This window comes from Thrips palmi, unplaced genomic scaffold (assembly GCF_012932325.1).
Source record: "Thrips palmi isolate BJ-2018 unplaced genomic scaffold, TpBJ-2018v1 HiC_scaffold_11, whole genome shotgun sequence".
Taxonomy (NCBI): Eukaryota; Metazoa; Arthropoda; class Insecta; order Thysanoptera; family Thripidae; genus Thrips; species Thrips palmi.
Genome location: NW_023144622.1, coordinates 7,473,567 through 7,489,929, shown reverse-complemented (window position 1 = coordinate 7,489,929; position 16,363 = coordinate 7,473,567). Strand labels below are relative to the sequence as shown.

The 16,363-nt window shown below is 59.3% G+C and overlaps 1 protein-coding gene across 1 annotated transcript; it reads left to right on the top strand.

The window, feature by feature from the left end:
- Positions 1–1,533: 1,533 nt before the first annotated feature.
- On the top strand, positions 1,534–16,344 carry LOC117639566. Its single transcript, XM_034375365.1, has 2 exons — positions 1,534–1,680; positions 10,334–16,344. The coding sequence occupies exon 2, from the start codon at positions 10,410–10,412 to the stop codon at positions 13,818–13,820; it is 3,411 nt and encodes a 1,136-aa protein (XP_034231256.1). The 5' UTR covers positions 1,534–1,680; positions 10,334–10,409; the 3' UTR covers positions 13,821–16,344.
- The last annotated feature ends 19 nt before the right edge of the window (positions 16,345–16,363 follow it).

Here is a 16,363-nt window from a genome sequence, read left to right as displayed (position 1 = left end):
GTCTGTCTGGTGCGTCTGTCTTGTCTGTCTGCCGTCTGCCCGTCTTTCGTCATCGGGCGTCTGTCTGTCATCGTCCGTCCGTCCGCGCGCTCATGTGCCTGTCAGTGCGAATGACGGCCCGAGCATTGCCCGCACTGCCCCGACCCCCACCGGCCTTTCTTACTATTCGGTGCGGCGAATGCAACTCGATTAGTGCGAATCAATATCAGCCCTCGCAAAGACAGACGACGAATGTGGACCCGCGGCAGGGGCGGTCCCAGGGGACCGAGGGCCGGAGGGGTGGGGGCATAACTAGCAGACATGCATGCGACTAGCGTGGACTGGCGTGGACTGGCGTGGACTCGGAGCAGCGGCCGCCAGCGTGCGCCAGCGTGCGCCCCGACGTCTCGTCTCGTCCCCTCGGGCGGAGGACCAGCGAACGAACTAAAAGACCCCCTTGCACCGCCCGCCCCGCGCCCCCTACACACACACACACCACACACACACACACACACACACACACGCACGCACGCACACACACGCAGCCTATCGCTCCTTCTCCCCCGCTCCGCACCCCGTTCTGTCCTTCTCCCTCAGCCATTCAACATCGGGATTGGATGTTTGCGTTCCCTTTTCATTTTTCTCATTTTTCCCCTCAAAATGGTGTGCGCCCCCTCCCCCGCCCGGGCCGCCCCCTCCCGCTCCCCCTCCCCTCCGCCTCCTCCCCGGGGCGACCGCGCCGGCCGCCTCCTGCCAGCCTGCAACTGCACGACCAACGTCAAATTTATTGATCGATATACTCGGTAGGTTTTGTGGAATCCACATGCGGGGGCGGGACCTAGCTGTGTGTGTGTGAGTGCGAGCGAGCGCGCGGCGCCGCGGCCCCGCGGGTGGGAGCGAGAGGGAATGTCCGCTCCGCGAGGCGGCGAGGCCTGCGCCCGCTCGGTCGGCCCGGCTCAGCTCCGCGACTCGAAGCAGTTCCGAAGTAAGAGAGAGAGACAAGGAAGAGAGAGCCCGGGCCCGGGGGGTTGGGGGTTGGTGTCTAGGGGGAGGTGCGAGCGAGAGCACGCCGCCTCGGCGCGGGCCTCTCTCTCGCTCTGCGGGCCGCGCCGCGCCGCGCTCTGTCGATGTGTGTGTTACTAGCAGTGTGTCTGGCTGCCGGCCTGCCGGTCGCGAGGGGTGCGGGGCGCCGTGGTGGGGGTAGACGAGGGGTGGGGGGCGGCAGGGGCGGCAGGGGCGGCTAGTCGGCGCGCTCTGTCGGCGTGGTGGTGGCGCGGCGTGGCGGCGGGCTGAGCTCTACACCGCACCAGCCAGCGGCAGCGGCCCAGCGCGCAGCGCGCAGCGGCACCAGTGAGTGGAGAGGCGGCAGTGGCAGCGGAGCCAAACGGAGCGGCCAGGCGCGGCGGAGGACGACACGACGGCGAGCAAGGCGCGCAAGGCGAGCGACACGTACCGCGCGGCCGCGACCAGGGCCGCGACCACCAACGAACGACTCGACACGCGGCGCGCACGGCCGCGACTCGCACGCCGCACGCGCGCGGCACGCACCACCACGACGTCATGTCGAGGACGGCGGGGCACCGGCGGCAGTGATGTAACAGTGCAGTGTGTCAGTGAGAGCGAGTGACAACAGTGATGTGAGAGTAGCAAGTGGACCACCAGCCAGGACGCCGACGACAGCCAGCCCAGCGACACGCCATGGTGAGTGTTTACCACCGGGTGGTGTGTGGTGGTGGTGGTGGTGGTGACCATCGCGGTGGTGCGACGCTTTGGCCTTCCCGGCCGGCCCGGCGCGGGCTGCCAACCTCCCGGCGCGGCCCGGCGGCGTAAACACCAGGGCGGCCACCTTGGCGGCGCGCGGCGCGGCGCAGCGGTCCGCGGCCTCGAGACGCGGCGCCTGTCCATCGCGGCATGGAGGCACCGCGGCACCGCGGCCCCCAGATACATACGTGGCGGGGCGCGGCGCGAAGGGGGGTCGCGGGGCCGCGGGGGCCCTCGCGGAGCCCCGAACAGAGCAGGCCTTCGATCGAGCCGCCCTTCCTCAGAACCGAACCGTCTAACGGGCCGTCCGGGCCGTCCGGGCCGCGCCGGCCGTGCCCAAGGAGTGCTGCACCAATATGGCGCCGTATGTGCCGGCGGGGCTGGCGGGGCTGGCGGGGCCGGCGGGGACAGCGAGGCCAGCGCCGTGCCGCCGGCCTTGGGGCGTCTTGCCGTCGCCATATGTGACACGAACTGTGACAGGCGAGACAAGGGCTGACCGGGCCGGCTCCGGGACGCCGGCGGCCCGGCCGGCCTCGCGCGCAGCGTGGCCCAGCACGGCCAGCACGGCCAGCACGGCCAGCACCGCCTCGGCGCGCACGTTTATGGGGCCGTTCCAACAGAGCTTATTCGCAGGGCAGCGTCCGTGAACACACACACACACCACACACACACACACACCCACACACACACACACACACACACACACACACACACACACACGCACGCACACACACGCACACGCAGGCAAGCCGCTGTGAGGGCCGAGCCGCCAATAACACCCATCGAGTCGCCCCATTATTCAATCCCATTCATTACTGTCATCCCACTGCTGTTGCTGTTGATTTGTTCGGCGTGCCGTGGCCGTGCCGTGGCCTTCCCGTGCCGTGCCGTGGCCGTGCCGTGCCGAGGCCGGCCGCGACGCGCAGTGCAGTCCTCACAGTGGGCCCCCTTTTTCCGCGTAAGTCCGCGCGACGCGTTTGTCGCGGCGGTAGTCCCGCGCCCCCCACAAACGCAATGCAAACACGCGTCGTAATCGGCGTGCGTGGGCGGGGCGGGGCGTGGTGGGGCCGCGGGGGTGCCGATTGTCGCCTGACATGACAGCCTTATCATATCTGGCAAGGGAGAAGGACGCGGTGCCGAGGCCCGGCCGCACCGCCGCACGCAGGCCGCAGAGAGCGGGCGGGAGCGAGAGAGACAAGCAGGGAGTGGGAGAGAAAGTGAAAGAGAGAGCGCACCGTGGGCGTTATGTATTTTTATAATGCCCCCGAAGGCCCCGGCGAGTCACGTGAGCCCGGCATTTCGGCATTTCAGCGGCAATAATGAGCATGTACCGGGGCGGGTTAGGGCGCCAACGGCCGCGGCAACGCCAGGCAACGGCCACGCCAGCAGCGCCAGCACCGCCAGCACGGAACACCTTTCCGTCCCTTCTCTCTCTTTATTCCTCCGTTGTTGGTTTTCTCGTGCCCTCTCTCTCTCTCTCTCTCTCTCTCTCTCTCTCTCTCTCTCTCTCTCTCTCTCTCTCTCTTGTTTGTCTTGCCCACCGCCGCGTTCGCCACCCTCGCCGCGGATCGTGCCATAAGCCCTCCAAGGCGATGTTGTTTCTTCGGTTTCTTGTAAACGCCCTGTTCAGAGTCGCCAAGGTCACGCTCGTCGCTCGGCAGCGCCGGGCCGCCAGCCAGGAAGTGGGATTCGAACCTGAGTCCGCTCTTTGAACTTCTAACCTAACCTAACCTATTCTCTTCGACGGGTCGTGAGGAGCAGGCGGTGGTCAAGACGCGACTTCACTGAAAAACCAAACGTGGTCTAGACCGCACCACTGGTGTGGTCAAATGGATGCCATTTTGACCACATCAGTTGGTGTGGTCTAGACCACGTTTGGTCATGTTTGGTGTGGTCTAGACCACGTTTGGTGTGGTCTTTCTATGCAATGACTGACCACACCAAACGCACCAAACATGGTCCAGACCACACCAACTGATGCGGTCTAAATGGCACCCATTTGACCACACCATTTGGTGCGGTCTAGACCACGTTTGGTTTTTCAGTGTTGGGACACGACGCGTCTCTGGAAGCCCTGTTTGCTAGAAAGCTGCAAAGCGGAGGATGCGTGCAGGAGGTCTGGAGCCTGAACCTGCACTGAGAGCTGCACCCGTCTCAACAGGGTCTTCTTCAGCCCACCGCCGCCCAGCGCGCCCGGCAGGTAGGCAGCCGGCTGGGGCTCCACACATGCGTGCTCCCGCATTGCCCACCTCCCAGGCGGGGAGGCCCCGGCCGGGGCCCCGGCTGTGCCCCGCAGAAAGATGCACGCCGTGCTACCTGCGCGCTTAGAAAGAAGACCCTGCTGCTCCTGACATGCGGGGAAGTCCCCCCGGCGACGGCAAAAGAGGGTGGGGGGAGGGGGGTAGAAGAGAGGGGATGGTGATGGTGGTGGTGGGAAGGGGGGGGGGGGTAGGCAGAGGCAGAGAGAGAGAGAGAGAGAGACAGAGACAGATAGAGAGACAGACGAACAGACACGTTGTCATGCCACACGTACATGGATGTTTCGACCCTGTATTACTTGTGTGTTATCTGCTGTATCTCTGATAGTCGCGCGGTGGCGTCGTGTTTATTTCGTGCGATTGTCCTGTTACTTTATTCTCGTTATGGGGCGACATCTGCCGGCGAAATAGTGCACTGTCGATAAAGCCTTTCGCCGTTCAGCGGGTCGATTTTCACGAAAACGACACACCCGAAAAACAAAATTTTAAAACGTAAACTGCCGGCATTTATTTTTGCCTCTCCACCGGAAACGCATTCATATTGCCGCACTGCATTCTCGCTCAAGTTGGCATGCCTGCAGTGCATGCAGTGTGCCAAACACAGCGGCATTGCCCGGCCGATAGCGGGGCAAAGCGTAGCAGAGCCAGCATAAAGACAGCGTCATTTTATTGCTGTTGAGAGCTCTTCCAAACTTATAATCTGCTCCTGCATCAAAATAAATATATCACTTTTCTTGCTCGTATACAACAACAGTACGTTTTCTCCGGTTTGTTTTCCTCTCTATGATTCTGCTTCATTTTAGTTGGTTTTTTTCCGGTTGCCTTTTTTTTCTTCGCCCGCAGTGTAACTAACTATCCAGGACGGAATATTTAGACTTAACCCATAACATGAAAATTTGTCAGGAAAATCAATTAAGAGATCCCCAAGAATTAAATTTCTCTTCATTTTGACAGCATGACGTAACTTTGCAACTCGTACTCCGCGGTCAAACTGTCGTCCGATTGAGACATTACCCTCCTTATCGGCTTCTCTGCCGGCAGATACAAATTGATATCAGGTAACGCAGAGTAATTGAAAGTTCGGACCACGCGAGCCGCGCGTTAGCCATATTTCTCACTGCTACGACTTAACGGTTCTGTGATTCCGTTTTTTTTTTCAGTTTCCTTCGTGTTTTGTTGTCACCTGCACTGTCCGGCGCAACCCCCTCGTTTCCCTCTCGCTCCTGCGCCGGCCACTCGCCTTAACAAATCTATCCCGATTAATAATTGGAGCCTCGATGACTATCTCTGGCTGCGGACCGATTCCGAAAGTCGTCGCTCTGTCTCTCTCGCACTCATGGGGCGTTCCGCAGAGGTGCGAGAGAGACAGAGCGACGAAAACGACTCTCGGAATCAGTCTGCTGCAGTACGATGACGAATGCGCCCACCGGCCGCGATTAGCCTGGTGATAAATACCGCAGTCTAAACACGGCTTCACGCCCACACACTGTTGAAAAAAAAAAGTGCGCGAAATGCAACCGGTCTTCAACACTATCCATTACGGCGCCAATTGCGCGTCGAATGCGTTTGTAAATGCGCAATGGCACAATGCGATCGGGGTGGGGTCGGTCGGGTTGGGGTTGACGGGGGTCTCCGCCACAAAGAGCAACGAAAGGGGAAACCAGCGGCCACCCCTGCGGTGTCCCTTTCCGAGAGAGAGAGAGAGAGAGAGAGAGAGAGAGAGAGAGAGAGAGAGAGAGAGAGAGAGAGACCGCGGGGGATGGATGTGCTTCACGCTCGGTGGGTTTATAAAGTCCGGCACTTGCTTTAAAGCCACGTGTTGCTGGTGTGGTGTCGTCCCGCATTATCCGCGTGGCACCGCGTGGCGCGGCCTGGCGGCGCACAGTGGGCCAGAAGACCGGTGGAGGCGGCCAAAACTCTAGACGCGTTTTGAGCTTCATCTTCGCTACACAGGCCTCGAACCGAACGTGTGGCCCCACCAATGGATTCGTCGTTGGGAGAGCAATCCATTGGTGGGGTCACACGTTCGGTTCGAGTCCCATTTGGCGACTCTGGAGCTCAAAACGCGTCTAGAGTTTTGGCCGCCTCCACCGGTCTTCTGGCCCACTGTGCGGCGTGGCGACAAACTAGTCTGCCATGCCGCTCCGTCGTTTTGATTCCATTTGAAGGCGCCGCCTCCTCCCCCTCGCTTTAAAAAGGCCGGCCCGCTTCGCCTTGCCTCGCCGCGCCACGCGGACACTGTTTGCGGAACCAATTGGCTTGTTGGCTCGCTTTAGAGGGGCCAGTTAGGTGATCGCTATAAATATTTGCTCTCGTTTATTTTCCTGGTGCTGTTTTTTTTTAATGTTTTCAAGGGGCGCGGACGTCTTCCCCTGTTTTTTTTTTCAGAGCTTCCGCAATGAGGAGGAGTTTTCTCTGCTCAATTAAGGGGGTTGTCTTTATTTACCGTCGTGGTTTCTAATTTCGGATTTTGGTGATGAGGCTCTTGGTGTCGTTGAGGCGTGCAGGTTGACGTTCGACGCGCTGTGCTTGTGTGCGTGTATGTCCTTTTTTAAGGGGGTGGGGGTCGCTTTGGGCGCCGGGCTCGACTCGCCACACCGCCACGCCACCGCAACGGAGAATCTCCGTGACAGGTGATTTTTTTGTTGGCTCGATCTGGAGGGCCGACCCGCGACGAGCGCCGCGCCCCGCTCGCCCGTCGTTCATTTTGACATCATCACGACATTCAGTCGATTTATTTGAAGCGTCGGTGATTTTCGTTTGGGAAAGTCAGGCCAAAGTCACGGCGCTGCTCACGGCTCGACTCACGCGGCCGGGAGGTCCTGGCGATGCCTTCCCCGGCGTCACCGAGAGCGTCGTCGTCGACGTCGACTTTGACTTTCGAAAGTCACGTTCCGTTTCGGATTCGCCACTGAAAAGTCATCGTCGTCTTAGCGGCCCCGCCACGCACAGTGGGCCAGAAGACCGGCGCCGGCAGCCAAAACTCTAGACGCCCTAGAGTCGCTAAATGGGACTCGAACCGAACGTGTGACCCCACCAATGGATTCCTCGTTCGTTGAGCAATCCATTGGTGGGGTCACACGTTCGGTTCGAGTCCCATTTAGAGACTCTGTGGCTCAAAACGCGTCTAGAATTTTGTCCGCCTCTACCGGTCGTCTGTGCCCCGCCCCGCCCCGCCCCGCCCGGCCCCGCCAAGCCACGCCCCGTCGTGCAAGGCCCGCTTTCCAGGGGGATGATTCCACACCACTATTAGCGCTGCGTGCGGGATGCCCCCCGCCCCCCTTGGGGCCCGCCTCACTCATCGAGGGCGTTTGCCGCGCACGCCACGCCCAGCCACGCACCCGCCCCGCCACGCCACGCCACCGCCACGCCACGCCCCGCCCCGCCACGCCACGCCACGCCACGCCCCGCCACGCCCCACCACGCCACGCCAGGCCTGGCGGTGTCTCGCCGATCACAAAACAGCGCGGCGCTGTTAGTTTGGTTTTCAAATTATTGATAGATCCGAATCCGAGGCAGTTGGCCGGTACGGCCATTACGTGATGCGCCGTCAATGCGAGAAACGAATCGAAACGAAACGAAACGCGAAGGTCGGTTTGATTAATATTCACACGAACGGCGAAGCCGCGCACGGCATTTGTTCTGCCCTCCCTGCCGGCCGCGCGTTCCCTTTGATTTTTTCATTTTATTTGTTTTTGACCCGCGAGTGTGTCATTATAATTTTCGCCACGCAACTTGAACCGCCGCGCCGCGGGTGGGTTGGCCGTGCTGGAAAGTTGTGGAATCGAAAAAGGCGCGCGAGTGTGTCAAATCCGTCAACGCGGTGGAGGCGTTCGCGGCGTTCGGGCCCCCCCCCCCTTTTGCCAGGCTTGCCAGCACCGCCATTCCCCAGCCCGATTGTTCACCGTCTCCCTCTCCTTGAGGGGGAGCGCGCCGGGGCCCTGGACCGGCCTGGGCCAGCCGGGGCCCCATACGCACGCCCCAGCCCCAGGCCACACGGCGCGGCGGCGTAGACGCCAGGGCGGGGCACGGACGGTCGCAGGGGGAAGTTTGAGTACGAAGGCGTCCGAGGTTTAAGGTTCAACTTTTCCACTGCGAGTAGTTCGTTAAGGTTTCCGAGGTTTTTACCGTTCAAAGATTCATTCGGTTCAAGGTTCAACAAGCTATAGTAGTTCAGAGAGTCGTTCGGTTCAAGGTCCACGGGGAAAGATCCATCAGGTTTGAGGTGCAATGTCCAAGAAAGATTGAACTTTCAGCTGCAACGGTGTGCTTCTAGCTGTAGGTGAGGGTTGAGGGTACCGGGTTTTGAGCAGTCGGCCTCGCTGGTCTTCGGTGGGGATGTAGGTGCCCAGGGCGTGCTTCGAGGCCGCACCTAGGCGGGGTGGGTCCCCAGCTGCCGCCGCGGTTTCGCGATTTTGGCCGTGGTGTACCCCGCCGAGCCGCGCTCCGCGCAGCCCCGCCGCATGGAATGAATGAAAAATGTATCCTCAATATACCTTGGGCGCGTATCAAGCCGGCGGCCGATTGGTCTGCGCTGCCGCAGAAAACGAACGGAACGGGAAAAAAATCAATATCAGGAAAGTACAAAAACGGAAGAAAGGAGGAATGAGAGAAAGAGAGGGAGTTGGCCCGGGCCGCCCCTCACCGCTCCGCGCCGCCCCGCGCCGCCCGCGAGAACCAACACAACAGACTGGCGCCCTCACGCACACACACGCACGCGCGCGCACACACACACACACACGCACGCGCACACACACACACACACACGCACACACACACACGCACCGCGCAACAAATCTTCTTCCGATAAAAATCTTGCAAATGACGAGTGCCGCGTGCTTGCCGTCGGACGGAGACCCACTGCCGGACATCTCCCCCCCCCCCTCCCCCTCCCCGCTGCATCGCGCTTGCATCTCGCTCGCACAATGGCTGCATTCAATCCCGCCATTCAAAATTACTCTTTCTGCGCGGGGCCATTCAGTCTCCCCCGACGTCCCCCTCGTCACGGTCACGGCCGTGCATCTCATTACTTTTGGCCGAAAAGTGCCGTGTTCGCACATCTAGCCTCCCCGCTCTCTCTCTCTCTCTCTCTCTCTCTCGCACTCGCGGGGCCTTCCGTCGGGGGTGCGAGAGAGACAGAGAGACGCTGTTCGGAATCGGCCTGGTAGGTCGCCTGTTTATGGCGGCAGCTGGTCGCTAACTATTCCCCCTACCCCCTCCTCCTCCCCGCATCTCGGCCGCCTCCTTTAAATTTGACCGGCTTGACGGACGCCGGGCTGGTCGATCTGGGACCCACCCCCCTCACACACACACACACACAACACACACACACACACACACACACACACACACACACACACACACACACTACAGTGACACACCTATGGTCCTGGCCGGCGCCCTCTATACTTTCGAGTGGTCCGTGGATCGGTACGTCGCCGTGGGTCCGCGGCGCTGGCGTCGGCTCAAAGGCACACCACAGCAGAAGCAGACCGAAGTCGTTTTCGTCGCTCTGTCTCTCTCGCACTCATGGGGCGTCCCGTGTGGGTGCGAGAGAGACAGAGCGACGAAAGCCACTCTCGGAAATCGGTCTGCAGTGGCAGTTCGGTCATTCGGTTCGCTTCGCCCCGAAAAGCGTTTCGAGCAGTCCTCCTCCGCGGCGAGTGGGCTGGCGCGCGCGCGGCCAAATGTACCGTGTGAGGCAGTCGAAAAAAAAATATCAAAAATAATAACTCCGAAAAAAAAAAAAAAGAAAAACACGTTGGGCGGAGATATTGACAGAAACGCGCATTGTGTTTCGGTTTGCTGTCCGTTTGTAAGGCAAATTATTATAGTGGTCAGATGACAAAGAAAACGCGTTTTTCTATTTACGAAAAAAAAACAACAACAAATAAAGAGCCGGGAGCGGCGTGCGTGCGTCACGAGGCCGACTGGCCGACTGCTTGGTGTCAAAAACGGCACGCCAGAGTGTGACACGCCATGCGCCACTCTTAAAAGAGTCCCGCCCGGCCTCGCCGGCCAATCAGTCACACTTTGCAGAGTTGGCCGTGCTGTGCTGCGCTTGTGCGTTGTCGCAGTGTCGCGATTACGAAATCGCTTGACCGAGGTTCTCTCTCTCTCTCCCCCGTGAGGCCGTGAGGGGGCTCGCACATGTTGCCTAACGCAGCGGACGTAACCGCCCTAGTCTCCGCGGAGGCCGACCCGGCATGCCGCGGGGGTAGGGGGAAAATCTGCGATGCCTACACTGCTATCCCAGCGCCTCCAGGGGCGTGTGTTTGAGTGTGTTGGGCAGTCCGTGGTTCGATTCCTGACGGCGCCGTGTTTTTGTGTTGCAGGTCCAACTGAGGGCGCGGGCCCCGTGTCGCGTGGTCCAATGGGAGCACGGCGCCTAGCCCCCGGCCGCCGCCCAGCATGGCCATGGACTCGAGGGAGTTGGACTCCCCCCTCGTCGACCTGGACGGGCTGCCCGACATCCGGGCCGACTTGCACGATGACCTGCACATCCAGGCCGCGGTGGGGTCGGACCGCGACTCCCCCAGCTCGCTCAAGCGCGCGGGCCTGGACCTGGACGGCGACCAGGCGACGGCCAAGAAGCGCCGCAAGCAGTCCAAGCCGGTGCGCATCAACGCCCCCGCCGGCGCCAACGTGCCCGTCGACGGCGCGGCCCTGGGCGACGCCCTGGCCGAGGTGCTCGGCGACGCCGTGCTCGGGGAGGGCGTGCTCGGGGACGCCGGCAGGGTGTCGCCCAGCCTCGACCTGGAGGTGCAGGTGCACTGCCAGCCCGAGGCCCGCGAGGCGTGCCGCGAGGAGATACCACTCAACCTGTGCAGCCTGCCCAAGACGGAGCCCTCCTCGCCCGTCGACGACTTCGCGCCCTTCGCCGCCAACAAGTCCCCCGGCATGGACGTGGACCTGGCGCCGCAGCAGGACCGCCTGGCCATCAACAGCTTCTGGGGGATGTCCCCGCCCTTCCTGTACCCCATGATGGCCCCCCAGGCCGACCAGCCCCTGGCGACGCCCCTGCCGCCGCCCTTGCCGCTGCAGCCCCACCAGCAGGGCCACCAGCAGGGCCACCAGCAGGGCCACCAGCAGGCCCACCAGCAGCCCGGCAACAACCACCAGTCGCGGTGCTCGCCAGACAACCGCACGGGGTCGTGCACCATCTTCAACCCGGACGCGTACTGCGAGCTGTGCAACAAAGAGTTCTGCAACAAGTACTTCCTCAAGACGCACAAGGCCAACAAGCACGGCATCTTCTCGAGCAGCCCGGGGCAGCAGGCGCCGCAGCAAGCCTCGCCCGGCGGCAGCGACGCGTACCAGCACGGCCTGCTGCCGCCCCGACCGCTGTCCCCGCCCGGCGACAAACTCGGCCCCTCGCCCCTGAGGCCCCCCAAGGACTTGACTAGCAGTAAGCACGGTAAAAACTTGTTCCAGAGGAAAATCAAAGTCAAGTCGTTCGGCGCCAACGGCGAGGAGGTGTCGGTGACGCCGGTGGTCAAGGTGGAGGACGAGTACTACGACGCCGACGTGCTGCTGAGCCGGCTGTCGCCGGACGACAAGCAGGGCCCCGGCCCCGGCGAGGAGGCCGCGGAGGGTGGCAGCGCCGGCGACTCAAACGAGTCGACGGGTATCCTGCGGAAGGAGGTGCAGGAGGAGAAGCCGGTCTTCACGCCGGAGAAGATGCGCAGCCTGGGCGTCATCAACCCGGAGGCCTTCTGCGAGATCTGCTGCAAGGAGTACTGCAACAAGTACTTCCTGCGTACGCACAAGTGGAAGCGGCACGGCATCGCGCCGCCGGAGGGCGAGGACAAGGACTCGTCGTCGTCGTCCTCGCGGTCCGCCGCGCCGTCCTGGCTGCAGCAGCTGCAGCAGCACGCCGCGCCCCTCAACCTCATCATGGAGGAGGCCACCAACAGCGGCGACGCGCTGTGCAAGTACTGCGGCCAGTGGTTCCCCTCGGAGCAGGTGCTGCAGGTGCACGTGGCCTTCGCGCACCTGCCCGTCAAGAAGGAGAAGGAGGTGGAGGACGTCCGGCAGGCGGAGGACGCCGACAAGCCGCGGAAGGCGGACCAGATCGAGTCCATCATGGACGACATGAAGAAGGTGCAGTCCATGTTGTTCCAGCTCAACAGCCTGAACGCGGTGCAGGGCGAGGTGGCCGCCAACCCCGCCCACCCCGTCGCCGGCGACGAGCAGCCGACCCGGGAGAGCGCCGCCGCGGCCGTGCCCTGCTCCGCCTGCAAGAAGAGCTTCCCCGACAAGGCGGCGCTGCAGCAGCACGTGCAGGAGCACCACTGGAGCGGCGCCGTCAAGACGGAGCGCGACGTGGACGCGACGCCCGGCCGCACCGCGGAGGCCGCCGCGCCGGAGCAGCAGCCGCAGCAGCAGGCCCCCGCCGAGCCCAAGCCCGTCACCTCCACGCCCACCAGCAGCTACTGCGAGATCTGCAACAAGGAGCTCTGCAACAAGTACTTCATGAAGACGCACATGCAGCGCATGCACGGCATTGAGATCGAGAACGGGTCGCAAATCGGCGGCGTGGTCTGCGACATCTGCAACAAGGAGCTGTGCAGCAAGTACTTCCTGCGCGTGCACAAGCAGAACACGCACGGCATCGTGGACGAGTCGAGCGGGCCGCCGTCGCAGGTGCGCGGCGACAGCATGTTCGGCACGCACTTCCTGGACGGAGGCACGCAGGCGCTCAAGCCCACCGACCTGTCCGAGATGAGCCACCGCTACTTCACGCACTTCAACGAGGTGTGCACCATCTGCAACCGGCGCTTCCGGAGCGTCAAATGGCTCAAGGCGCACCTGATGAACGACCACGGCCGGTCCGAGTACGAGGCCGCCGCCGAGACCAACGACCGCGTGCCCAAGCTGCCGCCGCCGCCGCCCTCGCTGGGGCCCCCTCTGGGGCCGGGGCTCCACCCCAACGACCTGGGGGTGCAGTTGGGGCTGCCCATGGCGCCGCGGGAGCGCGGCGAGCGCGGCGAGCGCAGCAGGGAGGGCAAGGCGAGGCACCGGGACGGCAACCCGCACTCCAGCAAAAACGGCAACCACTTCATGTCCAACTTGATGCAGGGCAGCAAGGAGTACCGCTGCTCGTACTGCCCCTTCTCCACGCCCGTGCTCGCGTTCCTGTACGTGCACGAGAAGACGCACACGGGCATGGCGTTCCTGCCGGACCAGAAGCGCGACCTGCAGTGCCCCATCTGCTTCAAGACGTGCACCAAGCCGGACCAGTTCCAGCGCCACATCCTGTCGCACCAGTTCGCGGGGCTGCCCAGCCCGGGCGCGGCCATGTTCGCGGGGCTGGACCCGCGCGCCGCCATGTTCCACCAGCCCAAGCGGGAAAAGCCGCCACAGCGCGCCACGCCCGAGCGGCAGGACCGGCAGGACAGGCAGGACGACAACGACCTCGACGTGGTGGAGCGCTTCAGGAAGTGCCCCAAGTGCGGCAGCGACGCCGCCACGCCGCAGGGCTGCGCCAACTGCGGCTACCCGGCCCAAGGGTCCGACGCCAGGAAGGACTTGAGCTCCCTGCAATCACTGCTCAAGGACACCGTCACCTCGGACGTCAAGAAGAGGCTGGAGGACGCGGCCAAGCTGAACGACATCCCCGCCTCCTACGCCGTGCCCAAGACGCAGGACGCCGCCGCCGACCCCTTCATCATGCAGCCCTTCATCATCGAGGAGCCGAGGGGGGACGAGGTGCACACGCCCGCCGTGGACAAGAAGTTCGTGCCGTCGCTGGTGTTCCTTCCCGTCAAGGAGAGACTGTCCCGGCCCCTAACCGCCTCCTTCACACTCACCCCTGCGTAGGCCCTGGCCCGGCCCTGGCCCGGCCATGGGCTAGTTTAATTGTTGATTGGCTGTAGTTTTGTATATTTTCGTCTCTATGGATATTTTTGTTGCATGTTCTAGTCAAAGCCACCTAGTCAGTACGAGACTGGAAACTTTAGTTGGTGTAGGTGTGATCTCGAGCTATACGAGACTAAGAGGGGTGCATCCTCGTTTTGATACGAATGCGCCGCCTTGAAACTGAACGTTCCTATTTGCCTTTATTGACTGTGCTCGTCTCTCAGGATAGAGCAGCCAAAGGTTATGTTCCTAAGCGTAATTGTATTCACGTGTACCAACTCTTATTTTTTTAGCTTAAGTTATCTAGTGGTTTTTCCTGTTCACTGTTGCTGTTTGTGCGTGAACGATGCCAGATTCACTATATTAGATATTGTTTGCCTCTCGGAGGCGATTTGAACTAATGTATTGTTTTTACGCGGGTCTATCCGTGAATTGTGATGTTTACAAAGTTCCTATGGGTTCTCTTCGCCCCGCTGCGACAGAGGCCCACCAGTTACAAACGTACCGTTCATGCTCAAGAAATTCGTTGATTTGTTGGGCACAAAATGAAAATGTGTGTATATTGTGTAAGATGGCGTATCTGTAATTAATATAAATTATTTGATTTAAATAAAATTTCACAAAGTGTACTCAGGGTTTAAACAAAAAGTGAACTTTACGTGGCAAAGCATTGTTATCGCCAGTTGAATTTCATGGATTTCGCAATATGTTATTAAATACGTCATCTCTGTACCATCTTTGAGGTGCCACCCACTATGAGTGATCTATCAAAATGTTTGTGGGGCGAGTCAACTTACAATGTGGGAACCTAAAGGTTTAGTTGTACGGGAATCTTTACCACAGTCAATCAAAAGGGAATTACCATTAGAATTAACTGTTGTTCCTGACGATGCGAGTGTTGGTCTCACTCGCAAGCCGGCGTACTAGATGGAGTAGCACTTGCATTGTATACAATACTGCAGTTCTTATTGTACAAGTAATGTGGTTTATGGAAACGGAATGTTACTTATATTTCATATTTCAATGGGTATTATTATATATTCAAATAGCGTCGGTTTTAAGTGAGACGTTTTAGCATGGACGTGTGATTGTTTGCCTTGTAGACTAGATTTATATTGAGAGGTACGGCTGTCTGCCGTGAAGTTCCTAATGTTGTTCAAATTATTTGCAGAGTTATTACGGCCCGGGTACGGTACTATTTATTTGTAGGTTCCTTTTATAGATTGTTTTGTAAAATGCGCGCTTTTCTGTTTCGAAATACTTTTTTAACCCCTTTTTTAGAGGTTTTGGAATTGTTTGCAGGTGTCTCTATGTTCAGTGCCTCTGCAGGATTGAACCACTCCTTTAGTTAGTTACGGCCACCAGGTGGCTGCGTCTGATACGGGTACAAGCGCCGTCTGCGCTGCCGGGGCGCGCTGGCGGGCTGAGGGAGCGGCGGCGCGGGGCGTGGGGGCCCCGACTCGCTTTTGGGCGTTCACACAAGGAGGACCTTGTGGCCTCCGAAAAGCGTCGGGGTCCCGATGGTGGAGTGGTTGAACTGTGTGGTTGCAGTGGCGAATGCAAACGTGTGCAAAAAGTCAATAGCGCGTTCCTAGTCGCGTCATCATTATCATTAGAGCTATTATAATTATTGCTGCTGTGGGAGGTTTTGTTTTTTATTGTTCGACTTTCTAGTCTGGTTTATTTGTGCGGGATTTTTATTTTGTGTGTGTATTTTGGGTCTGATATGTGCACATCCCGGGCCATTTGTGTTAATTTTGAAGATGCGATTTGATTCCGGTGTCAAACCACTCTAGTCAGTTTACAGATAGTCATTTTTAATCAGCGCAAAACGCACTTGCAAAGTCATCTTTATTCTAGTCTGCGAAAGCATTTATGTTCAGTTCTAGTCTCCGTACATGCGTCTAGTCACCATTTATTTAATGTATACCGCTAATACGCGGGTTTTGACAGGGAACCGAATCGCATCTTTGCACTGTCCAAAACCTTTAAAATAAGTGATTGTTTTTCGGTTCTGAAAAGAACGGAAAACAAATTGACTTTATAACATTCAAATATACAGGAAAGTAGGGATCGGCCCTAAAGTACCTTCTTCCATCGCAGCTGTCACTTGCATCCTCATAGCTTTGAAATCGTCAACATATTTTTGTATAAAACCCTCGCCGTCAAACTGCACTGTAAACAATTTATGAAATTCGCTGTGCTTAAAGCTTTAAGAGCAAGGGGATGCAATGACCGTATCTTTGTACTGAATACAGAGTTTCGCTATGTTGCATTAGATCAATTATTGTGAGAGTAAAAAATTGTGGACATCGTTGATCGATTTTTTAAAAATCTCTGGCTCACTGCTGTGCATCTTATTTCTGTAATTTGTATGTGAAAACAGAGCTAGAAATAGCTGACAAAGTATCCCATTCCGAGCCAAAGTTGACTTGTAATGACATCTCGTAAGTGAGGAATCAATTAAAGTTCCTAAATCAAATAACATGTGCCTGTGTTGGTTA